Genomic DNA, 27,670 nt, shown 5'->3' on the forward strand with positions numbered 1-27,670 from the left:
CCCTGCAACTCCGCCTCTGCTGCGCGGCCCCGGGCAAACGAAATTCAGAAAAGCTTTTGCAAAATAATGCAACACAGCGGCTTTTCATAATTCAGAAAATTCAGTACTGGAGAACTCTATGAAGCAAATAAACAAAAAAAAGTGAACAATTGCTGTGTGGCAGTTTCAAGTGCTCCTTTGATTGCCCCTTCCCCGGCGTTTTCTTGACAAGAAACGGCGAATAAGTTGAACAGGAACTTCTCTTTAATCCAGAACTTGCAGATTGCCTTCAAGTGGTCTTCATCTCCAGCAATTCGCACTTGTTAATATTTGTTCGTTTCATTTCTTGACTAGCTGCCCAGCCCTGCGTAAAAATTGGCCGCTGCAGCAGCAGCTGCAGCAGCTGCTGCAGCAGCAGCTGCAGCAGCAGCTGCAGCAGCAGCTGCAGCAGCAGCTGCAGCAGCAGCTGCAGCAGCAGCCTTTTCTATGCCTCTTCGTTGAGCTGCTCGTCTTCGGCCTCTTCTGCCTCCGCCTGGGCAATTGCATTTGCTCTTTTTTCGAGTTCTGCTGCTTCTGCAGCTTCTGCTTTTATTTCTTTCTTGTTGAGTTCCTCCTGGGCCTCCGCAATCTTCTCTTCTGCCTTTTCAAGCTCCTTTTCCTCTTGCTTGCACTCTGTGTCCGTCAGTTGAAATAAAAATGCATGCAGCGTTCACCAGCAAGTTTCAACTTCGCAAACCTTCCTCTTCTCCCCCCTCTTCTGGCTCAGCTTTTGCTTCGGCTGCCTCACTGGGCCCCTCCCCTTTCTCTTCGGCAGTTTCCATTTCAGAAAGAGAAGTTTCCGTTTCTTTGGGGCTTTCAGGGGCTTCTTTTTCGCCTTCTGGAGCTCCAAACTTGCACTGTGGGAGTTTCCCTTGGCCCTATTCCTGTGGCGCTGTCTTACGTTCTGCTTCTTCAGTCTTTTCTTCACTTTCGCTGCCCTCTGTTGTTTGCAAAAAATAGACTCGTGCAGTTAGTGCAAAGAAGCCGTAGCTGCAAACCTCCGTCGGGTTCAAGCGCGTGCAGATGCGCCTTAACTGAGGCAAGCACAGGAGACCCTGAGGAAAAAATAAGTTCCACTTATTTCAAAAACCTAACACGAAATCTTACAAGACTTTGTGTTCGATTCAGGCAGGTGAGTGGGAAGTCGCTGGCGCCGCGCGGCGGTGCCGCGCGAACTGCCAAATGCAACTTTCAAATCATTCTCCGCCGCAGCTCCAAAAACTGCGGGAGCTGCCCAAATGCAAAAATACACGGAAAAACGAAACATTTTTGTTTTTTATCGAGTCTATAACTCTCACTTGGGAACGCCCGTCCAGCAGGATTCGCCCGGCGCTCTGCCACCATTACGGAGGTGTACGTACACTCCAGGCACCACAGCCTCCAGCTTCCATATGCTGAAGGTATAACAACTTTTTCTGTTTGCGTCGATCAATTAGGTTTCTAATGCCTTCCTCGTTAGCGCCATCGTATTAGGTGGTGACTCTTTGTGCACATTCTACAATTAGTTCCGTTTTTTAAGGCATTTTAGTACCTGTATGTTGGAACCCTTCTGGACAGCCTGTCCTGCATCTGCTGCGAAGTGTCTACGAATCGCACTGCGTAGCTTCCCTCCTCATATCGGAAAGCCGCAGAAAACTCCAAATTGTGAATAACTGTTGCTGTCTTTGGTGTTTTCTGACTGCCTGTTGCAGGGGCTTGCTGGCCCTGCGATGGAGTGGTGGCCCACAGCTGCATGTGCAGTGCAAATTAGCCAGTTGGCGCACTCATTTGAACGAAAAAACATCAATTTTGACATTTTAAGAACAGAAAAGTTGAAATTTGTGCACTTTTTTGCAGCTTTAGCGCAGATCTGCAGCAGTCGGTTCGGCGTGGCCTCTGGTGTCGCGGTGGGGCCTCGATGGCCTCGACGGCGTCGCCTGCGGTGTACGCGGGGAATTGAAAAGTTCAAGTTTTGAATTTTTGTGAATTTGAATTATTTTATTATTTCTTTTGTGTGTTGGCGCTTTGAGTCCACGGAGCCGCCAACGCGCAGTGTTCCCTCTTGTTTCATTTCCCGTGAAGAACTCTCCAGCCAAGTCCGTAGACAGTCCATCCTTCTTTGGAAATTGAATCTGTTTTTGCAAAAAAGGCATTTTGCCTTTTGCTGCAGACACTTGAAGCGCTGCAGTTTCCCGCGGGAGCTGCTGAGAGCCGAAAAACTCGAATGAATTCAAAGTTTACTCCCCAATGTCTCCAAAATAAACAGCAATTGGACTTGTAGTCTCAACGAAATAAACATGCAAAAGCCACATCCGAAGCAGCTATGCCGAAGGAACGCCCGCAGCCCGAAATATGGTGAGTAGGAGGCCGCTGCTGAACTGCAAGGACAATAAAGTCGATAATAGTGCATAAATGACTCAAAATATCTTTATTTAGTTATTTTATTTAAGCAAAAAAGCCTCAAAGGCTTCAAGATTGCCAATCTGCACTTGGGCTTTGCCTGCAGCGTCGTGGGGGGAGGGCTCAGCGGGCTCGCCACTGTCTTTTACCTGCGGCAGCAGCAGCAGCTGCAGCACGCGAACATAAGGCTCATAGAAGCGCAGAAGCAACTGGGGGGGGAATACGTTCAAACGGAATACGCAGATGCAGGCTTGCTGCAGCAGCTGCTGCAGCAGCAGCAGCAGCTTTCCCATGCTGATAAGCAGGGGGCTGCTGCCTCTGGCGAGAGAAATAAAGAAAAAAGAAATGAATTTGAAACGGAAAAATCGCAGAAACTTCTCTCTCTGGTCCGCCAGGTCCTTCAAGATCGCCTGCCCACGCGGCACCTCTCTGTGGCCCCTGGCGCGCTAAGAGGCAGTGACCAGAAGGAGCATTTCTCCACTGTTGTTGGAAACTCGAGACAAACTCCTGCAGATCTTGGCAGCACTTCTCTAATTCCGATGGAGTTTGGAGCCGGCGCGCCTCACCTGCTGGCCCCCGGCGGCGGCCATGTGCTCCGGCTGCTGCAGCAGCTGCTGCTGCCGTCTCAGCTGGTTGTTGCTAGGCGCCAGGCCGCCTCTGTCTTCTCCTTGGTGCGCAGCAGCAGCAGCAGCAGCAGCAGCAGCAAGTGGCTGGGACAGAGGGGCAGCTGGACAGCTCCCTTGCTACGACTCAGGCGACGGGAACATGCCACTTCGCAAGCCTCTTCAGCAGCAGCAGCAGCAGCAGCAGCAGCAGCAGCAGCAGCGCAGCGTGGGCGGAGCAGACCGGGGCTGTCAAGGCTGAATGTGCTGATGGCCATTTTCGCTGGCCTTCGTGAAAGCTGCTTAACTAAAGAGGCAGTTCGCCGGCGGCAAGCCACGGGGGGACCCAACAGTCCAGCAGCAAAAGACATGTCAGTCGCTGCCTTTGCTGAGCTGCACTCCTGTAAAGCCTTCTCCAACGCGGTGCTGCTCCCCGCCTTCAGCGCCTGCAGCTATGCAGGTCAGCTGCAGCCCATCAGGCTGAAGTCCACAGGAGTTGCGCTCGTTCCCAGCAATGCAGCTGCATGCGCAACGGCAGCGCCATCTGTGTACAGGACTGCGAGCAGCCACATGCAGGGCTGCAAGTGCAGCTTGAAATGCTATCTGTTTTTGCTAGAAGAAAGCGATTCGGATTCCGTGACACGGAACGGAGTTCAGCTTTCCTTGCTGAGTTCACTTTTCAGCAGTGCACCGTCAGAAACCTAATTATGTTCGTTGGCACAGTGTCAGTGTCTTGCGCTCTTCAGGAGATGCGGCGGAGCTGTCTGCTGCAGCGTATTTCCCAAGAGCATGGCTGCTGCAGCAGCAGTACGGCTCGTTGCTGCGTGGCTGCCTGGCTGAGCGTCGTCTGGCCCGTAAGAGAGGGGCTCAGAAAAAGGAGAACAGCCCCTGCAGCAGCAGCACCATTGACAGCAGAGACAGTAGCTTTATTGATGGCGGAGGCCGCATAGTTCCTGTCGAAGGCTGCAAGGCATTTCCGAAAGGCCATGAGGCGGTGCAGCGAATGGCCACAGAAGGGGCCGGCGTGTTTACGCCGGTCGGAGGCATGCGACAGGTAATTTCTTGACCAAATAAGAGAAAACTCATATTAGAGACAGCTACGTACGCAGCAGCAGCAGCAGAAGGAGTATCAGCAACAGTAGCCTCGGTGCCGTTCTGCTGGTTAGTCTATCCCACATTGCATTTTTGTCGTCCAGCTGTTTGATCTTGCAGCTAGTTGAAGCGCTGAAGAAAAGCATTATGTCGCCGTCTAGTCAGGGTCCTCCTGTTTCTGTGGTATTGGGCTCGCCAGTTGTGCGCATTGAGGCACTGCCTAGCGCTGGAGCCGGTGAGGGGAATGCAGCTGAGGTTGTCTGCGAAGACGGGGCCCGCTATCCGGCAGACGTCATCATCTGTGCGATGCATCCCCATTGTTTGGGGCGCATTCTGATGCCTAGCGAATGCGGGGAAAAATTGATTACTTCCTGTGCAGCAGAGAAGGGAGCCCCCCAAGAGTCAGCTTGTGGAGCTCCAGGCGGCAGTGACACCACACAGCTCAGTCATGCAAAGCACGAAACTTCAGGCCTGTCCACAATGGCGAACTTTTTGACGTCGCTGCCTTGTGCCTCGTGGATTACTGTGCATGCTTTTGGCGCCCATAGCTCGCGGCGCGCGTCCTCTCTAGGAAGGGGGTGCGTCTACAGCCCGTCGCAGCTGGATGAGAAGGCTAGCCCTGCCCGGCCGCCGTTTCCATCAGAGGCTGCAGCGAGAGCAGCGGCTGATGAGGACATTGCAGAGGCACTCAAAGGGCTTGAGGCGTCTCTACAAGCTGCACAAGATGCTGTGGTAGTGGCTGAGTTGCAGCTACCGGGGAATCTTTTCCCTCATCTTCAGGCTGCCGCCCTTGCAGCAGCAGAAAGGTTTGACAGAAACGCCGTTGCTTGGGCTACCAAGGCTGAGCTGCTCCACGTTCAAGCTTCAGTACGCGTCCAGCAGATTGAGGCACTTGTGAACCGCATGCAGCACCTGCTACTTCCACTGCAACGGCTACTGCACCCCCACAAGCCTTCAGGCGAACAGCAAGAAGAGAGAGCTGCTGGGTTGCTCGCTTTGGGCCTCTTGATCTCTTCAGCAGAGGAAGCAGTGACGCGTTTGCTGCTGCGAGAAGGAATCATCTTGGCATCGGACCGCCTGGTTATGTGCTCTCGTCTCTTACCGCTAGCCGAGCTTCAATGGCCTGTGACAATAAGGCATACGCAGAACTCTCAAGACGTTGCGCAGCCGAAGCAGCTGCTAAATCTTGTTAAGCAATTCGAGAGCCTCCGCTACAGACACTGGGGAGATCTGCCAGTCACACATGCGGCTCTGAGTGAATTAACGAACGAATCACCGCCAACACAGGCGATAAAGGGGGAAGAGCTTGGGCAACCTGTGGGGCAGTCCACGACAGCTGCCGCTGCATCTGTGGGGCTTGAAGGCGACAGTGTGGAGCCCTATTCATTTGCGGATGCGCGCCTTGACTTCCACAAGCTTAGGGTTCGGGTAGCGCCGTGGCTCCAAGTAGTCGGCGCGTCAGGATCTCTGAGGTTAGTCGCGCTCGTTTCATTTTGACATTTGGGATGGAAATACCAGTTAGATCTGATATCATTTTCCTTTAGAGGCAATGTTTTCAAGTTATGCGCTGCGGGTCCGCAGCGAATGGGGCCCTGGGGCACGGGTGAAGGACGCAGCCATCCTGGCGCACCAGATTGGCCGGCGGTGAGTCCCTGGTGCACGAGCACCTCCACTCTGCAACAGCTGCTGTAGCGTTGCCCTTCAGCGGACTATTTCCTCAGTAGCACCAGCCTCTAACGCTAATAATGCCCTCCACAAGAAGTTGACCCCGTTAATTCAGTTTTTGCTGAGGAGTTTGGCCATTTGCTGTACTCTTGAATCATGTTATTTGTGGATACCTTTCAGGTTTGCTGCCTTTCCAAGCGTCAATTCGGAATCTTGCGCGGATTTCGTCTCCCGCCTTAACGGAGGCTGGCTAGATGGCGCAGCAGGGAAGATTGCAAAGTGATCTTCTTGATGGAAGGGTCCTAGATCTGCCAGTTTGGAAGATGTAGCATGCATCTACATTTATATCTTCACCACTGCTCTCGTAGGACTTGAAAATTATTAGATTGTGACGAAATTTTCAAGCGTAGAAGTGAGGCAGATTAGTGGGGAAGATTAAACTTGCGGCTTCTTTGCTGGAAACGGAGATTGTAGGCCGCTCAATTAGCATTTCACAGATGGAACTCACAGCAAAGTTACCACTAGTTGCGTGCCACTTGAGAGTATCTACCCTTGTGGTGTGTAACTATGGTGTGGTTCAATGCAGCTGTTTCCCGTGCAACGAAAGACCGGCCTGTCAAAGGCTGCTTTGCGCCTGGTAGATTCCTCTTTGCTGCAGTAGGCGTACAGCTTATTATGATTAATTTCAGCTAGCTACAGTGGGCGTTACTGTCACTTGCTTGGCTGAGGATATTGCAGCCTCTTGGTGTAGCAGTTGAGGCTACCGCTGACCTATTTAAGTGGGGATCCCTGAGTTTGGCGAGGCAGTGCAGACTAGCGTTATAGTCCTGCACAGAGAGTAGGTTCCTCGCAACACGTTTTACACAGTGGACCAGGTCGCCAGTTGAACTCCCCACGAGGGGACCACTAGCGCCTACACTAAGCAGCCCTCCTAAGCGATCTATAAAACAAAGGCATGCAAGCTACTAGATTACGGTGAAGGGAAGACGGGGCCACGGCTTTGAAGGTCTTCGCTAGCCTGTTTGCTCAACAATTGGCATTCAGAGGCACCTGGTGCGATGCAAAAACAACAAGTATCTTTTTTCATTGCTCTTCTGTAGATTCAAGGAAGTGATTAAGAGTCTTGTTCTACTACGTAATGGGACAAGAATTCTCCATGCCAGCAAAGTTGGTCGAGTGACCTCCTGCGCCGGTGCCCCCTTACTGACTCAAAAGCAGCAGGGCAGTCTAAGCCATGCACGGGCAAATATTATTGCGTTAGCTATGAAAAAGTGTATTAGCATTCATGCTGATAGAGCAGAGGCTAAAACTTGGCAGAACATCTGCCATTTCCGACAGTGAACAGCAGGCCCGCCTTCAGCCCCAGACCAATGGGCAGCGGTGAGAGTAGCGGGTCAAGTCCACTTTGTGAGAGAAGGAAACTGGTAGTTTTTCCTTGGCATATTTTTAATTTCTGTTTCAAATTATTAGGCGAATTTGGACAAATAATCCGCTGAGGCCTTCATAATATTAAGCAGTGCTGTGTAATGCAAGACCTTCCCATTATTTGTGGTAGTTTTCCAGTGTGCTTGTCTCTGTCCCTACTAACACTTATTGCAAAGAAGAGGCGATATTTACAAAGTGATTCGCCGAGAGTCAGTACTCTGTTTGGTGATGGAAAGGTGACGCCTTAGTTAGGCCTTAACATGCGCCTGCGCGGCTATGCTCTCCAACGCGGAGCGATCAAGTGATATTGTGGGGCTACGAGCTTCCACCCTCTCCAAAGGAACATCTAGGAAACAAATTGGAAGCAAACCTAATCGCGCCGTAATCACACTCCGAAGCTACCTCGGCTGCGGACGACGAAGAGGCCTGTCAGTGACGTCTTTGGAACTGAAGCGGCTCACAAATGAACGAGTTGCAAGCCTGGCAATTCTGTTTGTGAGATAAAAATTCCAGGCTATTCCTGGAGTTCCACATTGCAAGGTCTGGCCTTATTGGATGCCTGGCTTGATCATCTTGTGATAATATAATCAATTGCTCTTGCAGGCGGCCACGTTTTGGGCAGGCACTGCTTTGCAGGCCAACCCCAAAGCCGATCAGACTCTGAAGTGACGGTAGGAAATATGTCTCAGCAATTTTGGGTACCTCACCCTACAGAAGTTTGGGGCGTCGCAGTGGAAGTCGATGGGCAAAGTTACAAGCTTTGGAAGGCATTTGATTCGGAGACAGATCCAAACAATCTTGTTTTCACGCCTAAAGCAGAAGATAGGCCAAGGGTTAAACCAATAGTAGACCCAAAGGGGCTTCAAGGTAACACATCTGAACACAAGGCATGTGCTTCCTATAAAAGAAAGACCCCTGTTGCGCGTCCGACGAGCCTCATTGTAAACGCGTTTGTACGACGGTTTTCAAGCTCAAAACCCGGTCTTTGAGGCTTCAGGTAATGCAAAGCTTTTACTCTTTCTCCGTGTATGCCACTTGCGAGTCTTTAGGCCTGGACAACATATGCGACCTTTCAGATGTGACCGAGGCGTCCCTGTTGCAGACCTTGCGACAGCGTTATAAGGAAAGGCAGATCTACACTAATGTTGGGCGCATTGTGCTTTCTTTGAACCCATTCGAGTACCTTCCACTCTATGGAGAAACCACCATTTCTCAGTACATGCTCTGTCCCGACCCGTATACTCTGCAGCCGCACATATACCAAGTATCTGCGGCGGCCTTGCAGAACCTGAGCGAAGAGGGGAAGCCGCAAGCAGCGTTGATCACGGGGGAATCTGGTGCGATTGAATGCCGAGAATGCAGAGTTGCCTTACAGCTGTCGCTCTTCTTTTGTCCCATCAAGCAACAAGCCACGATGTGTACTGATGTCTAGCCCCCTAGCTTGCACTATAATTTTCGACAGAAGGGCGGCTTGTAGAAGTGACAGATGCTAATTTTTGCATGCTTCACATGCGACAGGGGCAGGAAAGACGGAGACGACGAAGTTAATTTTACAGTTTCTCGCAGTTGCGGGGGGAAGTGATGCGGGCTGCAGGGAAGAACCTGAGGCAGGCACGATCCAGCAACGGGTCCTTGAGGCAAATCCTGTTCTGGAAGCCTTTGGCAACGCCAGTACGAGCCGGAACCCAAACAGCAGCCGGTTCGGCAAGTGGATCGAAGTGATATTCAGTGAAAAATACACAGTTACAGGTCAGTCTAGCAGTGGGACTGTGAGGCGTGATCTCCATTAATGCATCCCCACGATTGCTTATATTATCCATGCTATTTTTATTCGAACATTGGCCACTGTAAAATCATTGTTTCTTTTCACATATTAGGTGCGCGAATAACATCTTACCTTCTCGAGGTCCCACGTGTTGTTGGGCATGCCGAGGGTGAGCGCAACTATCACGTGTTTTACCAAATACTAGAGGGACTCAAGGACAGTTTAAAGGGACTTCAGGGTCAATATCAGCTAGGCACGGATCCGGCCATCTTCAAGTATTTGCAGCCCTATCTACCCAGCAAAACGAGTACGTCCACCAGCAGCATGTACACGGATACGGCGTTACATAGTAGACAGTTCGACACGCACGTCGTAGCTCTCTCCCTCTACTTGTGAAAGGTTTGCCTTATACCATATATATTTCTGTAAATTTCTGCAGATCTCCCATGTTCACTTGTTACATGGGCATTCTCTTGATTGGACAGTCCTGTCTGTTCATGCAGCGCACTGGCACAGCTTTTCTGTTTTTTTGCTGTTCCATGTGATATGCCGCTAAACGCTTTCAGTCGAAGACGCTGAAGGTTTAGAGGAGCTGAAGCACGCGCTTCAGACATTGGGATTCCGGGCTGCACAGCAAAATGACCTTTTTTCCGTTGTTGCAGCTGTGCTGCATCTGGGGAACGTTGCCTTCATACCTCGCAGCGTACGTTAGATTAAACCCAGTTCTTTGACCTTGACTGGGAACGTTGCTCAGTTAAGACGCTGTCGAAAATAGTTTGGATTGTAGTTTCTGGTCCGCCTGATTCATGTAACATTAATGCATTCCCTGGCGCGTGTTCTATGGGCCTGTGGTAGCAGTGTTACTTCATCGAGCCAGATCAAATTTGTTGGTTTGCCTTCGCACAACCACATTTTCCATACTCTTACCAAGAGTAAACGAAATATGGTTGTTGGCATGCCAGGATGGTGGCGAAGAGGGTAGTACAGCTGACCCCAGCACAGCAGCAAATCTGTCCAATGCGGCTGCTCTTCTTGGTATTCCTGAAGGTGTAAGGCTGTCAGAAATGCTCATCAGCTTCGCATGAAGGCAACATTGTAGCTCCTTACGCAGCCTACGGTGTAGAATGGGCAAGTTTTGTTCTGCGTGCTTCCAAGAGCGACTGCGTGCCTTTTGACTGCTCAGAACCTTCTGGAGATCCTCGTAACGCGCTCACTGAAAACTGGGAATGAAGTCATTAGAATGGCGTTGACTCCAGCTAAAGCAGTTGCAGCGAGAGATGGATTTGCTCAGTTGGCTTACAGCTGCCTTTTTTCGTGGCTCATTGCCAGAGTGAACGAAAGCTTGCAGCCGACGCAACCAACCCAAGTGCGTGAAAACTTGCTATCAAAAGATGAGGATGAAGAACCGGCGAACAGTTCAGATAGCCCCTTAACATTTTTAGTGGTCCAAACAATCCAAAAAGGCCCTACTGAAAGCTTTCGTACTTTGGTTGTGAATCTTGCCTGTTCTGCAGGTAGAAAAGAATGTTGTGGGTATTTTGGACATTGCGGGTTTTGAAAGCTTCAAAAATAATGGCTTTGAGCAGCTTTGTATTAACCTTAGCAATGAGAAACTTCAGCATCACTTCAACCAGGATATTTTCTTGAACGAAATTTCAGATTACAAGAAGGAAGGGCTTCACGACTTGAAGCTGGCTTACACCGACAACGCTGATGTTCTTGATTTGATTGAAGGCAAAGGTGGTGAGTAAAAGTTGACGCAAGCAGATTCTGGGAACTTGGCATGAAAGACGCCGCACGGGTAGTCTTTCATGTGCATGCCAACTCGGCGCTGCTGCTTACTTTACCCAGGGATTTTCGCCACACTAGACGAAGAGTTGTTTGTTCCTAAAGGGTCGGAGCAAGGCTTTGTTGCGAAGCTAGCCAAGAGTAGGGCGAATGACAAACGCTTGATCCCAAACAAGTGGGTGCAGCAAACCGTAGCAGTAGGATAATGCCTTGAGCAAGGATTGACAAGGAGCCTTTATTTTCTTCGAATCCCGTGAATTGAAATGTTCGAGGGCCGTGGAATAGAATTGACTCACGATCCTAGCGCCAAAATGAGGGGGCCTTCCGTGAATGATCCTGCTTACAGGGCCTCCGGCTCGCTGACGTTCACTGTTTGTCACTATGCGGGTAACGTCATATACAATGCAGATGGATGGCTGCAGAAAGACCAAAATGCTTTGCCAGCAGACGCAGTAAACCTCCTGTTATCCTCCTCAAATGAGATCCTTGTCCAGGCGGTACGACTTGTCACTGAAGCCTCTGCAACTCAGAACGTCAGCAAAGGGAAAGGCAAAAGCACTGTGGGTATGTCTCGTCTTTTCAGTCACTGTCGTAATATTCGTAATTGCAGTTGCTAGTGCTTCTTTTGCTACTGTTGCTGTTTGCCTTTCCCGTGACCCACAACGTTCACTTTCCGGTGCACCACAAACTGCCTGATATGTGTTATATGCAGCTTCCGAGTTCAAAAGGCAACTCAGGGACCTTATTTGCCGAATAGAGCAGACCAGCACGCACTATGTTCGTTGCATTAAGCCGAACAAGCAACATACCCCGCTGAGCGTTTGCTCACATGATATTTTGAGCCAACTCATTTGCTCTGGTGAGTTGACGTCCTGCAATAGCTCATTCTACTTACTTCAGCATTAAAAAGTACAGTATGGCATTGCTCGGTGGTGAACCTGATGGTTTTGTTGGTAAGCAGTTGCAATGTGCGGCTCAGGTGTCATGGAGGCCGTGCGGATCCGAAAAGCAGGATTTGCTTTGCGGCTACTGCATGCAGACTTTGTGTCTCGCTATGGTATCTTAATGGGCAAGCAAGCAAAATCACTGAAAGCCATGCAGCCGAAGGATGCAGCAGAAATGCTGGTGCGGAAATGAACGCGCAAAGGCGTCGAGCATGTGTAAACAGGCAATGCAGACTCGCCTGCATCGTTACACTACCTGTATGAATGGACTGGCTCCCTGGTTTTCCTTGCGGGCAGGTTGCTCACCTCAGGAACACAATGGGTCTTACTTCTGAAGCGTGTCTAATTGGCGCCTCGAAAGTGTTCTGCAAGGATACGGCGCAGGACGCCCTTGAATCCAGTCGGTGAGTTGTTGCTCAGTCCGTAACTCTTTATATTTAATACATCCTTCCTAGCTCCTAGCTCGCCGGTAGACTCAAGGAAGTTTTGCCTTCCGCTGTGTCTAAGCCTCCAGTCTTTTAGCTTATGCTTCATGTGATTTTCTGAGCCCTTTTGTTAATGACTTCAGGCGTATTTCCTTGGCAGCTCCCGCAACTTTGATTCAGAAACATGTCCGCGGTTTCCTCGTCCGTCGCCGCGTGGCGGAGGTGCTTGCGCTGAGCCGTCAGCTTCGCGTGTTTGTTGTGGCCATGGAGGAAGCGAAAAGGCAGGGAGGCTCTTTCCTTTCTCCAGCTCCAGTTTTCTCGGAAGCGCCGAGTCCTCAAGGATTAAAGCAGAAGTAAGCGCTACAAACTACTTGGGAGGGGAGCAATTTCGCAGACAGCATGCACGCCTGAAAGTAATTACACTTCTGGTGTTTTCGCATAATTCAGGTCAGATGATCTGCATACATTGATAACGAAGTGCGAAGCCCTAGGGCCGACGTTGGAGCCTCCAGTGCTCTCGAAAGCGAAGCGCGCCTTTACGAAGATGAACAATGAAGCTCTAGTTACACTGTGAGACAACCAGTGCCAGTCGATCTCCAGAAAAAGGGCATCATTGACACTGGCTTTTGCAATGTCAACAGTTTTGAGTAGAAGCGTAAAGCCCCTTACAATGAGTAGACTAACCCTATCATCGTTGCAGGCTGCTGCAGAATAGGGTTGTTTCCTAGAGACGACACTTCACTTTTGCAAATTTTTGGAAATGCGGAATTTCTGAATTTGCGGTTGTTTTACCTTCGATGTGTATGTATGTGAAATTCGATATGTGTGTTTAATGTGAAATATGCAGGAAATTAGAGTCCGCGATTGCGGAAGCCAATGACGACGTCGGTCCTGTTGCCGATCTGCTGCTCCAAGCTCAGGACAAGGGCATAAGCAATGCCACTACTGAGCGCGTGTGTTCTAATCCCAGCATCCCCGACACAAAACTGAGCGTCCACAGCTGCTTGAGTAAAGGTGTCCCTTACGAACGTTTGCCTATTAGGTAGTGCTAGCAAGTTTGTTAGATGCATTGCATATGGACACATATCGTCGCAGTTGCGCTTCGTTCCGTCTTAGGCTGAGGCAGTAGTTAGCCGCTTGGAGGCGGAGCATGCACTTTTGGCCGATCTGGCACCGGCACTGGAGTCCCGCGACACCTCTAAGCTAAAGAAGCTCGTATCTCAAGGGCAGAAGCTAAAGGCAAGACTTCTAACTGTTTCATCGTTCTGGATTTCCAAAATATGCCTGCGAGCCTGTTTAAATATTTCATCCCATTAGAGCTCATGTGGATTGCCTCTTCATACTGGGTTTGATGTGCTGTTTTTTTTTTCATTACTACATGCCAGGCGTGTATCTGCCTTTGAAGCTGTACTAGTTTCTCATTCTGTTTTCAGACAGCGGAAGCGTTCCGTCTAACCGAACTAAGTGAGTTGGTCAACTGTGCACAAAAATTGCTTACCGCTTCATCAAATGAAGACTACAAAAATGAGCAAGCCCAAGCCGAGTTGGAGACTTCGCTCACGAAAGCACAAGAGCTCCAGAAGATGAAGTCTGCCCGCACTTTGCAACAAGAAATCCTCAGACAAGTAAGACTCTACAAGCGAGTCCTAATGCGCTCTTGTTGGCCAGGGATGCAAAGACCAGTGAGTGCTGCAGGTTTCTTCTGTATATGCGGCAGCATGCCATAACGGAGCGCTCATTGTGTTGTGGTTTGGAGCCTGCCCGCAGACAGTAGAAACCTGCGTTGCCGCAGACAAGCGGAAGAGCGTTGTTGCAATCAATTCATTGACGTATTCGAAAGACTCGTCAAAACTTGAGAGTACGCTATTTTGTTCCTTGCTCTTGATTAATTTCGCCTTCATTTGCATGTGTGCACTGCAGCAGCGGTTATGAATTCACCTGGAAGTAAGTGTTACTGGCTGTGCAGAAAAAACGGGAAGGCCAATCAAGGCTCGCCCACGGGACGAGTCGCCAAGTGCGTCCGAGTGGAGCGACAGCGACAGCGAAGATGACGGCTACTACTCTCTTTTTCAAGGTCTGAGAGATGCGCAGTTACTGGCTGCATCTTTCAGTGGATTAGGGGACACTGACGGACAGCATATAGCAGCAGTCTGTGCTATTATTCAAGCAGTAGCGTTTTCAGGGAAACAGCCTAACAAATGGCGGCGAAGCACTGTCTTGGGTATTGATAGTCGTGAGTTTGCTGCTGCTTGTGCCTGTGCTCCTGCGGCTGTGGCTCTCGCAGTGCCTGCCTCCGCAAATGAGCGCCTTGCATCAGAAGGGGCATCTCAGAGAGACTATATGCACAAATATCTGAGTGAACTTACACGTGCAACAACACAATGTGATGCTAAGACACTGGAATTCCTGCTGTCAAGGTAGGCCTTGACTTTTCTGCCGCTTTTCGCTGGTTGATGCCACCATAGTTGACCGTTGTAGGCGACGAGTAGACTCAAAAGTACAACACTGTCAAGCTTTAAATTATTATTAAAAGCTTAAGTCCTAGCAACCGCACAATGGATGTTGGTACTTGCTCACCTAAAGAATCAGTCAGAGCCGGCTAGCTTGCCAAGTTACCCTAGCGAAATTATTCCACAGCTTTAACAGGGTGAAATTCTTTTGGGGGTAAGCAATGCGCATATGACAGAACCAGAAGGCTTGTTGCGTCGCAGGGCCAGTGAGGCTGGCATATCTTCAGGCCAACGTGAAGTGCTGGTGGCCGAGCAGCAACTGCGCAATCTAGCGGATCGTCATTGGCTCGAATGTGAACTGAAAGAGTGTGTCATTCTTTTTTCTTGGGGGAGTGTCTCAAGTGCAGACGTTACTCGCCTCTCTAACCTGATCAATCAAGCGCTTGTAACCCCTGGAATCAACGCGGAAATTCTTCAAGCTGCTGAAGCTACAAAAAATGCAGTGGCGGAGCCTGAAATCAGCACCCCACAGCATGACGACCCAGCTGGGCTATATTCCTTGGATACCTACCCAGACTTGGCAATAAATATTGAAATTAAAAAGACAAAAGTAAGTAAAGCTTTTAGACAAGGACTCCAACGAGCATCTACACAGCCGCAAGGAGAGACAGGTTTAGTGCAGCTGCGCCGGGCGCTGTTTCTTATGCAGAGTGCGTCTAAAGTGGCTCGTCTCATGCTGCAAAGGGAGGCGCTTCTCTCCTTTCAGAGTGATGTCCTAACGGAGCCTTTGCTTGAGCTGCCAGACCCGTTAAAAAAGGACGGCCTTGCAATATTTCGCAAGCTGCAGTGCCTCATGGGGGACAGATTTTCTGTGGGGCACAATTACTCAATGGAACTCATTAAGACAGCCACAGCTTGTGAACCTCTGCGAGATGAAATGTATGTACAGCTGCTAAAGCAGTTGAGGAGGAATACCAACAATAGAAGCGTCTTAAAGGGGTTCGGTTTTCTTGCAACGCTCTGCGAGCATTGCCCTCCTTCTCCTGCGCTAGAAAGATACGTGAGGCAAGCTCTGGAAGTGTACTTGGGCACGAGCTTCGCACCGATCGGTGGGCATTCTGTACTTGATGGAGACAGCAAACATAGAAGCTTCATGCAAGCACCAACAGCTGCTGCAGGCGCCATTTATGACACAGAGCTGCAAAGCATATGCGCTAGGGGACTTCGGGCGCTCGAGGAAAACAATGCTGCAAATCGACACGAAGAAAGCGCCAAAATGCCGCGCAAGTCGATTTTCGAATTCCAGGCAAGAATAATAGTTATGTGACTGTGCTTGCCTTTTGTATGCGTCAATAATAGCCGTTTCACAATAGGCATCATCAGTAAGTTGCGTGCTACACGAAGAGTACACGTCACCCATTGCACGAGCGAAATACGAGCGGCTGCATGGGCACTGTACTGAAGTTACGAGAGTAGGCCCAGTCGTCAAAACACAAGTACACGACTTTCAGCTTGACCTTGTTTTTGCTGCCTTTAGATCTTTCTTGCTGACGGCTCTCGGAGACGGGTGCCTCTGGGACTACAAGCAACCGCCGAATCTTTGTGCCGCAGCACTGCGTCTTCCCTGAGCATTCACAACAGTGACGAATGGGTGAGAGTGGAGAATAATCCACAGTTTTGGCTCCAGCCAGTGAAGAAAACTGCATATTTGTACAAAATGCGACAGTGCATCAAACGAAGCGGTACTCGGTTTGCTTCCTAAAATTCATTGGGTCAACAGGCAATCGCTGAGCTCCTACCAAACTATTTGCTAAAACCATGCCGCTCTGGAATTGAGACAACGCCTTGCTACAGACTGTTACCTCAAGAAGAACCAGTGCTACCCCTCGTGGAAAACGCTAGCCGACAGGTGCGAATAGACAGTGTTCCTACGTGGATTTATCCATCCAGTGTCTGTTGAAAGTGGATGGACAAACACTCACTTTCACCACACACTGGTGAAAGTGAGTGAATGCCTTTGTTGCTTGGTCTTTAAGTAAATTTGCTTGTATCTGTGTCACGTTGCTGTGGGACATTTTCAACAATTTCAGGTGAAGCTGATGTTCAGGAGACCATATTTACGTTTACGGGAGAACATTGTGCCCCATCCCGCGCACAGTCGCCTAACGTGCCAACAAGCTGTAGCTGACTACATGTATTACCCTCTCGAAGAGCCTCCCGAGCTTGTTGCAGAGATTGCGTGAGGCTATAATCGAATATGGTGTTGGCTCCAATCGGTAGAAATTTGTTCTTGTGATGGGCAGGGCTGCCGGTCCCTAATTGCTTTAGGTGTGCTTGTTCGCGTCCCTTATGCTCTTACGCCTGATCAGGGCAAAAATTTGGTGGTTGAAGGCGTCAGCGCAAAATCGGAGCACTGTACGAGGAGGAGCTAAGTGGCTGACTGTTGCCGAGCACATTCCTGTGAGGCTTCAGGGGAATCTACCGCCACATCGATGGGTGGCTCTGTTTGAACAGTACGCGCAGGATCTGGAGCCGGACGAAGGAGAACTTGTCAAGATGAATAGCCTTTTCTCGACAATGAAGAAGCTAAAGGCACGTTATGCGTGTTATGTATAGGCCACGGGATTGCTTGTCTTCCCTTTGTAGTGGCTTATACTTTTACGCGTAGTGAAGCATGCAACAGCTTCGCATTATAATAAATTGACATGGACGCAAAGAAGCATAGGCATATGAAGCACCGACGAGTATGCACATACAAGCACCTGTTGATGTGCAGCCATGCTTCGTTGTCTGTTTCCTCATATCTCTACCATTGTGTTGCGTTAGGTGTTCGGCGGTTCGTTTTTCCTCTGCGATCCATTTGAGCTGAAGCTTTGTCATATCGAATCCTTCCCTGAAGTTTTTGCAGCTATTGCTGCGGCAGCTGGCTGCAGTTTGCCGAGTGAAGAATCAGACGCCTTTAAAGAGGCTCGGCGCACCATCCAGGACCTTATCGACAACAGCTTGCATACACTATTGATGCGAGCAGACAACAGAGGAGCCTCGAGGTTGCCGAGGCTACTGTGCCCGTGCGCACACCGTTGGGGCGGAAGGATGCAAAAGGGCTTTAACAACAACTCAGGCGATATTCAGAAGAAAAAAAGGGTGGTCAGTCTCGCGGGGAAGTGCTGGATTGGATTTGGTGAAAGCCGACTCGTCCTGCAGGCCGCTGAACTTTGTGAAGATGAACCAGCGCAACGTCAAATCCAAGGCCTCGCTGCCGCCTTTCACGATAAAAGCATCAGCTCTCTTCCAGAGGAGGTATCAACACCCGCATTCGCTCTAGCGTGTCCGTACAAGCCTTGTTTTTTAATTAACAAGCATTTCCACTGAGCAGCGCATTCTACTTCGCACTCAAGCGTGGTCTCCCCCAGTTGCGTGTAAGCAACTTGTTCCATTAAAAACGCATGTACGCTACGCGCATTTTGGCCAAAATCACAGGAAGGACACCATTTGCGTGTCCGTGTAATGGGTTTTCCCTCGATAAAGAACAACCGTGAACTCCTTCCCAAAAAGATATTCACTGCACTGTATTTTGCTATGCTCTTCGTCTATCCTGCGCCGCAGCTGACAGGGGCATTCGCAGTTGATTGTCAGGGGTCACTACCAGATCTATTGATCCTGTTCATAAAAAGCGACCAGCAGGGACCTCGATTGTGCGCATTTGTGACGCAGGTATGCAGATTTCGTGTCTTTACCTGTTCTCCATATGTCTGGCTAACCACATTGAACATGTGTAGATTCCTGTCCCCTGCACCTGTATCTAAGGAAACTGCCTCAGCTTCTAGCAAGTAATACTGACGAATTTTGAACTTTCTGTTCCTGGTGTGAATGCAGGCAGATGCGCGGTATCTGCTGCAGTACTTGCAAATAATCTACCCTCACATTAAACCTTGACAACCCGTCGTGTTTGTGCATAAACACTTCACAATCTTTCTTCCGTTTATTTGTGGACCACATGGTGAGCCCGGCAGCACTAGTTTCAAACAAGTTTACACATGCGCAGCTGTGAAAGCCAGACGCACCTGCCGCCCTGTCACTGTTTCTTACGTTTCGCATGAAGCTGTGCGCGGCACAAAAATGCCGCACCCGAAACTAGCCTCAAGCGGCCGCACCAACCAAACTAAAAGGAGCCAAAAATCGCTCTGCTGCATATTTGTTGCATAAGAATTTATCTTGTCATCTCAAAATCCCCGTTGCCGGAGCTTTCGGGAAGTGAACATAACTCCTCAGATCTCTTCACTTGATTCCAAAACCAACCGTTAAGTCAGCAAAGGATTCGCTTCACATGCAGGCAGCACAGCGTCTTCAGGCGCGCCGTTTGCACGCGTGTCAGATGCTGCGAATTCGAGAGCTGCAGCGACAGCACTCAAACAAAAAACCGCATCAGGTGCCCCTTCCACCCCATGTAGCTGCTCCTTAGCTCGTTTGTTCATTCTGTCACGCTATCATAACAATTTCTTTATATTTCTCCCCAAAGTTCGCTTGCCTTCAATTCCAAATCCCGATTCAAACGCATCTTCACACTCCCCTACTACTTTCTCTGCCATGCCTCTCCCACAACACCACTGAGACTCCCGCGCTCTCCTCGCCACTTGAGCAGCCGCGAAAGCTGCGTCAATCCTTGAGAGTTCCTCCACCCTTGCTCTGAAATAAAAAGCATGCGCACGCACAAAGCAAACGCTAAACGAGTATCCAAAAACGGTGCATCAGTTGTTCAACTGCAGTTGGCCTGCCAACTACTGCGCAGCCGCTGTGCGCGCGGAAACCAAAACCTAAAATAAACGCGCAGTCATGCAGTTGCGAGTACTTGTACAACTTTAGTGTCCCTCTTTCTTATGCACGTTTGCAAATTTACGCATGCATGAACGCTACCGTTTCTTTAATATTCTTTGTTGTTTTCGACCGAAGGACCCTTGCATGCGATTTGGAAGCACAGCCGCGAGAGCTTCTCCCCAGTTTCTGTTTTTCAGGAAAAGCATCAAAGCTTCCAGCACAGAGTTTACGTTCAACACCACCCGCTGTTTCCCAGGCAGAAACGTCTGAGTTAACGCATAGGCAAAAATGCGACTAAAAATACATGCGAAGCCATTCCAAGCGAAAAACCAAAACTTGAGAGATGCATTTACACCGTCTAAGCAACGGAAACGGCTTAAGGACGGGAGCTTCAGTGTTCACAGACCTTGAACGGTAGCTTCCGGCACGTCAGACCGAGCTCTTCTGCCTGTGAAAAGCTCAAGCCCTGAAACAAACATCGGCACAGCTTTGCTCCTTTTGCGCTGCTGGAACTGCTTGTGCGTCTTAATGACGCTACTGTTGGTGCTATTGCTTCTGGTGTTGCTGCTGTGGTAAAGAAAAAGATATTCTCTCACTTTGCTGATAGTTCTGTCTACTAAACCCCCAATAACGAAAACCTTTGAGGGGTCGACATCCAACAACTCCTGCAAAATGCCACAAGTTTTGGACCGTAAGCCGCTAGCTTTTGAAACAATGGGAGTTGCATCTAAATCAAGCCCAACACAATTCCTCATGAGCCCTATTGCTCAATAACACCAAACTCTAAACCTAATACTTGAAGGTGTTCCATCTGTTTTGTAGTAAGCTGACCTCGGAAGCATCCGGCGAAAGGACAACTATTTCATCAGGGGAAAAACACTGCCAGTAGGGTTCCTCGTGTCTGTGCACCTGAACAACAAGCAGTAAACGTAAGCCCCAAACTTGCACCCAAATCCAAGCGCAGAGCAACCTTCTCGACAGTAACAAACATCTAATCACAGTGTGCTCCGCCCCGCACGAAAGGCATCATCTGGCAAGCACGCATCCGCATCACTATCCTCTCAGCAGCAATAATAGTAGCAATACCAGCAACGGTGAAAAGATCCAGTGCACTTACCAGCCAGGAGCTCCCAGCGAAGAGGTTCTCGCATGCAACACGGCATGGACTGCCTTCAACGAAGGAAGAAAAATGAAGTTGAATCTGTGCAGCAGCAGAAACAGCATCATAAAGGCGGCAGCAGCATGGGAGTAGCTCAAATACATTTTTTGTGCAGGTAAGCATGATAAAAATACAGAAAAACCTACTGACAACCGCACCTTTGTGTCCTTCGCCCTCTTCACGTGGTGATAGCTCAGAAACAGCTGCTTGGCGAGGCTCCGGATTTCCTAAAAATATCGGCAGCAAAAGCAGAAGCAAAGACAATATGCATTTCTTGCATCTGGTGTCTCCTTCCTAGTCCTCCTTCACTGTTCATGGCTCTGCACCAACAGCAGCAGTGGCCAGGCGATAGCTCCGCCAGCGATAACCCCACCACCAGCTCACTTTGTCTTGCATTGTTGAATCAAACGAACAATTGAAGCAAATCCGAACTCCATTCTTCATGCACTCCTCTAGATGCACCTGGACATTCCATGACGTAGCAACAGCTGCAGTACCAAGATATTCTCCAGTAGCGTCAGAAAGGCACGCCTACCAAAACAAAGGTGCTGTTTCCCTACCCTATCCTTGGATCCACGCGTTCAGTCATAGTCTCACACTGGTCTAAAATATCACTACCCAAATGCGCGCGGCTGTCTACAGTTCCCCGTTGAGGCCTCAACTACCCACCTGGAATGCTTCTTTCTCCTTTTGCAGCCGTTCCTTATGGGCCTTCATAGCGGCCGATTTATCCTCTGCGGAAAATAAAACAGTACCCACCAACACTGAACTATTTCGTGTAGATTCTATTCACTTGTCTCTACAGTTGGCGGTGCCTCCAACCAGTTAAGGGTCTCCAAATCTATTTACTGCCTTCGTTCCTGCTGACACTACTGCTGTAGTCGCAGTCTCTTTCAGTCGCAGTCTCTTTGATTTACTCTCGCACTTTTTGTGATCATGGAGGTAACAATCTCACCACTAGAAACAAGCCCTTCAAATACTTGCTCGTTTCTTTTCTTCCGTCGTTTTCTTCTCTCCTCCGGCCGTTGTTGTCTCTTCTTTTGACGATAATTTTCGCGCGTGAGCAGCTTCTTCTGAGATCGAGGAAGTCGCCGCTGCTCATGCTCTTCACGCTGCTCCTGGTACCCCTCCCCCCGTTCCTGTTGCTCCTCCTGCTTCTCCCGCTGCTGATGCTCCTGCTCAGGCGCCTGTTGCTGCAGCTGCTCCTGTGGTTGGCGCGCCTGCTGTGCATTCAGCCCCCCTTCTGCTGCTGCTGCAGCCCCTGTCGCGGCTGCAGCAACATCAGTCAGTGCTAGGTCGTCTTTCTTGGATCTAGGCAGGCCCCGTTCCATGCCTCCAGTGCTGCTGCAGCTGCTGCAGCTGCTGCCGGGTCCTGCTGCTGTTGAAGCTGAAGCTGCTGCCTTAGCTGCATCTGCTGCTGCAGCTGCTCCTGCATTTGCTGCTGCGCAGGGGATGCTGCGTACCACAGATGCTGCTGCTGCTGCTGCTGTTGTAGGAGCGGATGATAGCAAGTAGTCTGCATCATGGGGTCCATGTAAGCACCACTTGCTGCTGTCGGCCAGATGCTGCTGCCGTGCAGCAGCAACAGCTGTTGCTGCTGCTGTTGCTGCTGCTGTGCAGCAGCAACCTCCCACATGGAGCTCTGCAGCTGCATTGCCGCTGCTGCTTGCTGCGGGATATGTGCACCTGTGGCTGCCGCAGCTGCTGCCACAGCTGCAACCGCTGCTGCAGTGGGTTCCTGCTGCTGCTGCAGGAGCAACTGCTGCTGCTGTTGCTCCGGTGTGGGCGGAGGCCACGACATCAAGGGCTGCTTCGCAGGCGGCGTCTGCGGGGGCTTCGCAACAACCGGCACTGCCGGTACTGCCGGCACTGCCGGTACTGCCGGCACTGCCGGCACCGTCTGCACCGCCGGCACTGCCGGCACTGCCGGCACCGCCGGCACTGCCGGCACTGCCGGCACCGCCGGCACTGTCGGCATAGCGGGCACTGGCGGCACAGTGGGCACTGGCGGCACTGCGGGTACTGCCGGCACTGCTGGCACTGCCGGCACCGGCGGCACTGCCGGGACGGGCGGGACTGCGGGGACTGCCGGTTCTGGCGGGGGAGGCGGCGGCGGCGGGGGCGCAGGCACGCACGGCCTCATTGGCGTGGGCAGCAGCGGCGGCAAAGACCCCAGCAGCCCCTGCTGCTGCGGAATTGCCCTGGGCAGCAGGGGCGGAGGGGGCGGTGTCGTTGGGGGAGCTGGGGGAGGCTTCGGCAGCCCCATGAGGTGCTTCGGCGCAGGGCCCATGAGAGACGGCTTTTTGCTCGCTGCTTGTGCTGCTGCAGCACGGGGCAGCAGCCGACCTCGGCCAGGACTCAGTGGAACCCCTTCCGTCGCAGCCGCAGCAGTCGTGGCCGAGAGCACTGGCTGGGCCTTCAGCGTCTCCAGCAGCGGCGGCAAAGGCACCTCGCCCTTGCTCGTGCTGCCGCACACCGGCTGCTGCTGCTGTAGGTGCTGCTGCTGATTCAGGGCGCCATAATGCAGCAGAGGGTTGGGGGGCAGCGGCAGCAGAGGTGGCAGATCTGAAGGGTTCTGTGGAGGCGCCCGGGGGGCCGTACTCTTCGCTTGCTGCTGTTGTTTCTGTTGTTGTTGTTGCTGTTGCTGCTGCTGCTGCTGCTGCTGCTGAGCATTGGCTCTGGCGCAGGACGGAGACGACTGGGACGTCGCTAACTTCTTGTGGGGTGGAGCCCCCTCCTCTGTTTGGGGACAATTCGGTGTGTCTGCTGTTGCCGGTGAGTCCACAAGTGCTGCTGCCGCAGCCGCTGCTGCTGTTGCTGCTGCCCGTTGGTCCCCCTCTCTCTCCTCCTCCGCTTCCCTTTCCTCCTGATGTGGCGGTTGCCATCCGGGTCCCCCTTCGTGTGTTGCTGCCTCACAGGGGGCTCCCCTGACAGGAAAGAGCTGGTCGAGGCTTTGGGTGTCGCTGAGCAGTTCGGAGGTGAGAGAGAGCGGCAGCATTTCCTTGCTTATTCAGTTCATGCCTGAAGTGGCCAGTGGTCCAGAAGGGACAGCAGGGGTGCTGCAGTTCTCAAGTGTACCACGAAGAGACGAGAGTAAGACAAGCTAGAATGCGTGAGACGGAGCGGCCATGCGGACTGCCTTGCTAAGCCCCAGATTCGGCCTCTTGCAGCAGAGCAAAACTACCAACGAAGAAGGCAATCAAAAGCAAATAATAGAGCCCCTGAGTTGGGTGAAACACTGCAATAGCTGCTGTTGAGGGCCAGTACTACGCTAGCCCTGTTAAGGGTGGCTCGCCGCTCTTTCGGGAAAAGGAAAAAGGAAGCTTGAAAACAGAAAAAAAGAAAAAAAGTGAAAAGAGAAACACGAGACAGACACTCCGATACGCTGGTCGCATGCAAACACGAACGCCCAGATTACTAGTAACTGAGCAAAAGACGGTTGTCAACGGACTGGAGAGCAACGTGGGGTGCAAACGTCGATCCCCTGAGCCGATGCAAAGTAATGAAAAAAGCAGCGGGATCCTTTTTTCACATTCTTTTATATAGTTGGAAAGCGACTCAACCGAGCTTTTCCGTTCTGACTATCGGCTTGGGGCTGCCCGCCCAGCTGAAACCCCACCCCGCATTGCATGCGGTCCGTAATCTAACTTGCGATTAATGTTAGCTAAACATGTCTAGCTTCACTCATTTGTTGTTCTAGCTGGCCATATAGCAGAAGGGCAAAAGACGAAGTCCGCATTGCAGTAGCACCCGGGCAAACTTGGGCGCCTTAGCGGCCCCAGAAGGACCGGTCACGGTTGGCGAGCATAGACGGGAGATTGCCGATTGTTTGGTTGCTTCTTTAGTAACGAATTGACAATGATTAAGGTGAAGAAGAGGAAGAACGGGATCGCTGCAGCGGCGAAGCCACTTCCTGTTGATACACCTGAGGGAAAACACAAGGCAAAGCGAATTTCTAGTGCACCCGAGTCACTTCCATCTCCTTCCCAACCTCGGAAGAAGGCTAAGAGCACACATACCACTGCCGAAAAAGCCAAGGCCCCCCCACAAGCACCGGCAGCCTCCGCGCCCAACGTAATCAAAATAGGGAGTGGCGGCGTTGTGGACTGCCAGGCTTTGGAAAAGGCGGTGAAAGCACTATGCCGGCATGTGCAAAAGCTTCAGGAGAAAGAAGAAGTGCAAGATCTACTTGCCATGAACAGCGGTCCCACAGTTAGTTTGATGTTCTCTACGCAGAATATACCTGTCACGCAACGGATCTATCCCCATCTGATGTGAGTTTCGATTTCCGAAGTCTTCTTTTGACATCAAATCATAGCAGCCTGAATTGGAAAAGGTTTTGCAGCTTCACTTGGGACTCTTTTGATGATGATGATTCCTAATGCATTTAGCACTATTCTAACAAACAGGTATTCATTCACGTGAGCATGTACTGCTTGCATTATGCGATTTCTTTTTGTGTGTCTGCTATCGTGTGTTTAGTGAGTTGCCCCACAGCCCTTTGGGTTCAAACAGTGAAGTATGCCTGATAGTACGCGACCCCCAGCGCAAGTGGAAGGACCTCGTCGCCTCTCTCCCATCCTTGTCCTCGGTTTCAAAAGTTATTTCTTACAAAAAACTGCCGAAGAAGTTTCCACAGTTCGCAGACCGCAGGGCTCTCTGCGCTGCGTACGACCTGTTCATTGTCGACACCAGAATCAAGGAGAAAGCGTACAGCAGTCTTGGCAAGGTGTTCTTCGCAGCCAACAAGTAAATAAATGCACAGTTTGAGTCAAGTGATGCGTGCGCCTGCTTCTGTTGTTGGGAACTACAGCTATCTGCTGTGCTTGAGGTTGTGTATGTTAGTTTACTTGCAGCAGCAGCGGTCATAAAGTTGGCGTAATGTGCATGTTTAGTTTTGGCGTTGCACTTCTGTTGCGCAGCTATAGCAGTAGAACATATCCGGCTCTAGTTACCTGTCAAGCAATTGGCGGTATGGGGAGTGAGACAAGTGGGTTGTTCTAGAAAACAGCTGGTTTTACAGTTTTCTTTTCGTGTCCTGTGTGAACAGACTACCGCTTCCCATTCGCGTTGGGTCGACCACACTGGAAAGAGAAGTGGGGAGAGCGCTGCGCAGCACAGCGCTGGTGATTAAACGAGGCCCTTCCGTTGCTATTCGCATTGGCAGGGCCTTGAGTAACCCTGACCATCTTTACGAAAATGCAGTGGCAGCCATCAAGGGGGTGTCAGATTTCTTCCAAATGAATCATAAGTGGAAAAATACGATCACAACTATTCATATTCAAGCCACCAATACACCTGCCCTGCCAATTTACCTGCATCCCAAGTACGCGGAGGCCGCAGAGTACTACAGGACTACAGCGCCGCCTGCCAACAATGCAGAGCCGAAGAGAGGCGAAGGTGAAAAAACAAAAACGGGAAAGGAAAAGGCGTCGGCAGTAGTCCACAAAGTTAAAGGTGATCGCAAGATAAAGAGTGGCGCTGCAGTAAAAGAGGGGAAAGACAATGCAAGCAAAGTAGTCAAGAAGTCAATCACCAAGGACAAAAAAGAAAAGAAACACAAATCGAGGCACTGAATGCCTGCTGCCTACTTGGCCAGCCTTTGTCTAACATGATCATGAACTGCTCTTGGCTCCCTTAGCCTTGTCGGCTTCTTTAAAGTATATTTTGCTGCTTGGCTGATAACACGGAGAGAACAGGTCTTAGTTCTGGAGGGGAACCAACGATTATGTAGTGGAAGTTTCTGTCGGAACGCACTTTATTCTTGCGTAAGAGTCTTCAGATTGAATTTCGCCTGACTCGCTGGTGTAGAAGGGAAGTGCTTCTGGTTGCAGTGAGTGGAGTGTAGCATGAGGTGGCGAGAACGGAGAGTGAAGGAGGCGGGAGTAGTGTCGGCAAGGAGCATTTAGTTTGGTGGGGGGGTGGCTTTGGCTAAACGAACCAAATTATTCATTTTATCCAATACTAATGAAGCGACTGGAGCTGGCAACAGTGGGGGGACAATCCGAATAAGTCCAGTATAATAGTGTCTGCGTTGATGTAGGACTAGCCGCCGTTTATCGTTGAAATTAATTCTTAAGTCTGAAATGTGGCAATATATTTAGCGAAGTTGGGTTCACTGGCGTGGCTGCGCAAGCCTGCTACGTTTTCACGGGCACCACCCGGTGACCACTGGTCCCGTCGGCTGGCTTAGGCCAGGTGAGCGGGCATTTCACTTTCACTCTTAAACCCGGCGAAAACTCTTGTTGTTTAGTTTTTACAATATACTTTTTTAAATCGCACTTAATTTGGAGAAATAGGCATCAATACCGGAAGCTTCCCTGGCGACGTGTTGGCACCGTCTGCTTCTCAAGACACGCAGTTCAACGCAGCCGTCAACTTTGGGCTTAAGGTCTTTATTCCAATTTCCTGCCCAACATATAAAAGAGAATGGGACCTGCAGTAAAGTCACAAGAAGCCTCTGGCGTTCAGGCTGCCGTAGGACCGCACAAGTGTGAGACATGTCTAAGAAACCCGTTAGTTTTATGGGCTTCCGCTGCACTCCCTCTTTGAAACCCCTTCAAGAAAGCGCTTGAATAAATGCAAAAGGACCAGAATTTCATACAATTAGAATGCGCACAGGGAATGCGTTGACGCGAAGGCGTTAGTGGCGTTTTTCTTGGTGTTATTGATGAAGCAGCGCAGCGTCCGTAAAGTGACCAAGAGCTGGCCATGGAAGCATTTGCTGATGTGGTGGTTACAGCATTGGACTGTGTATCTAGACGACGTGTCGAAAAATTCATGTGCGCTTGCGCCTTGCCGGTTCAGTGTTGGATGGCATATCATTTCTGGAGATCAATAAGGACTTGTCTGCCCGCGAGGAACAGCTGCGACAACATATACGAAACGTCTGTGAGAAGCAGATCCGTCCCATTGCTGCTAAGCTGTGGCATTCATCTACATTCGAGAAGCGCTTCATTCAAGCGTGTAAAGACATGGGACCTGCAGGGCTACAAATTAAGGGGTTTGGTGAGCCATACCCAGCCTTCCCACTGGCTGGTGTCTGAAGATCCCCCGCTGGCCTTCCGGATTCTTTGTTTGTTTTAATTTTTTCTTGCTGGATTTCCACCTAATTGTTCTGTCATGCGTAGCTTTAGTTTTAAC

At 50.5% G+C, this 27,670-nt stretch overlaps 5 protein-coding genes across 5 annotated transcripts; 3 read left to right on the forward strand and 2 right to left on the reverse strand.

The window, feature by feature from the left end:
* Positions 1–463: 463 nt before the first annotated feature.
* Positions 464–800, reverse strand: ENH_00076710 (hypothetical protein; the record flags this gene model as incomplete). Its single annotated transcript, XM_013582600.1, has 2 exons — positions 464–651; positions 716–800. 2 exons carry the CDS (start codon positions 798–800, stop codon positions 464–466), a joined length of 273 nt encoding a protein of 90 aa, XP_013438054.1.
* Positions 801–2,936: 2,136 nt separating this feature from the next.
* ENH_00076720 (hypothetical protein, conserved) lies at positions 2,937–6,039 on the forward strand (the record flags this gene model as incomplete). Its single annotated transcript, XM_013582601.1, has 5 exons — positions 2,937–3,459; positions 3,746–4,053; positions 4,212–5,563; positions 5,673–5,735; positions 5,937–6,039. 5 exons carry the CDS (start codon positions 2,937–2,939, stop codon positions 6,037–6,039), a joined length of 2,349 nt encoding a protein of 782 aa, XP_013438055.1.
* Positions 6,040–7,861: 1,822 nt separating this feature from the next.
* On the forward strand, positions 7,862–18,313 carry ENH_00076730 (myosin G, putative; the record flags this gene model as incomplete). The annotated part of the gene is made up of 28 exons (XM_013582602.1): positions 7,862–8,048; positions 8,231–8,518; positions 8,700–8,930; positions 9,059–9,253; positions 9,513–9,649; positions 9,909–9,995; positions 10,130–10,312; positions 10,461–10,689; positions 10,798–10,909; positions 11,081–11,298; positions 11,714–11,859; positions 11,976–12,082; positions 12,247–12,456; positions 12,551–12,673; positions 12,951–13,056; positions 13,220–13,318; positions 13,537–13,728; positions 13,871–13,961; positions 14,070–14,177; positions 14,388–14,520; positions 14,815–15,163; positions 15,263–15,871; positions 16,091–16,204; positions 16,644–16,792; positions 16,923–17,103; positions 17,380–17,621; positions 17,758–17,853; positions 18,268–18,313. The coding sequence occupies 28 exons, from the start codon at positions 7,862–7,864 to the stop codon at positions 18,311–18,313; spliced, it is 4,968 nt and encodes a 1,655-aa protein (XP_013438056.1).
* Positions 18,314–18,854: 541 nt separating this feature from the next.
* On the reverse strand, positions 18,855–23,525 carry ENH_00076740 (tRNA (guanine-N1)-methyltransferase domain containing protein, putative; the record flags this gene model as incomplete). Its single annotated transcript, XM_013582603.1, has 13 exons — positions 18,855–18,946; positions 19,082–19,239; positions 19,468–19,634; positions 19,775–19,834; positions 19,965–20,033; positions 20,200–20,277; positions 20,486–20,569; positions 20,686–20,754; positions 20,912–20,989; positions 21,197–21,261; positions 21,483–21,797; positions 21,824–22,427; positions 22,500–23,525. The coding sequence occupies 13 exons, from the start codon at positions 23,523–23,525 to the stop codon at positions 18,855–18,857; spliced, it is 2,865 nt and encodes a 954-aa protein (XP_013438057.1).
* Positions 23,526–24,385: 860 nt separating this feature from the next.
* On the forward strand, positions 24,386–26,103 carry ENH_00076750 (hypothetical protein, conserved; the record flags this gene model as incomplete). The annotated part of the gene is made up of 3 exons (XM_013582604.1): positions 24,386–24,801; positions 25,010–25,276; positions 25,578–26,103. The coding sequence occupies 3 exons, from the start codon at positions 24,386–24,388 to the stop codon at positions 26,101–26,103; spliced, it is 1,209 nt and encodes a 402-aa protein (XP_013438058.1).
* Between the last annotated feature and the right edge of the window lie 1,567 nt (positions 26,104–27,670).

This window comes from Eimeria necatrix, genomic scaffold (assembly GCF_000499385.1).
Source record: "Eimeria necatrix Houghton genomic scaffold, Enh_scaff7, whole genome shotgun sequence".
NCBI classification, from domain to species: Eukaryota; Apicomplexa; class Conoidasida; order Eucoccidiorida; family Eimeriidae; genus Eimeria; species Eimeria necatrix.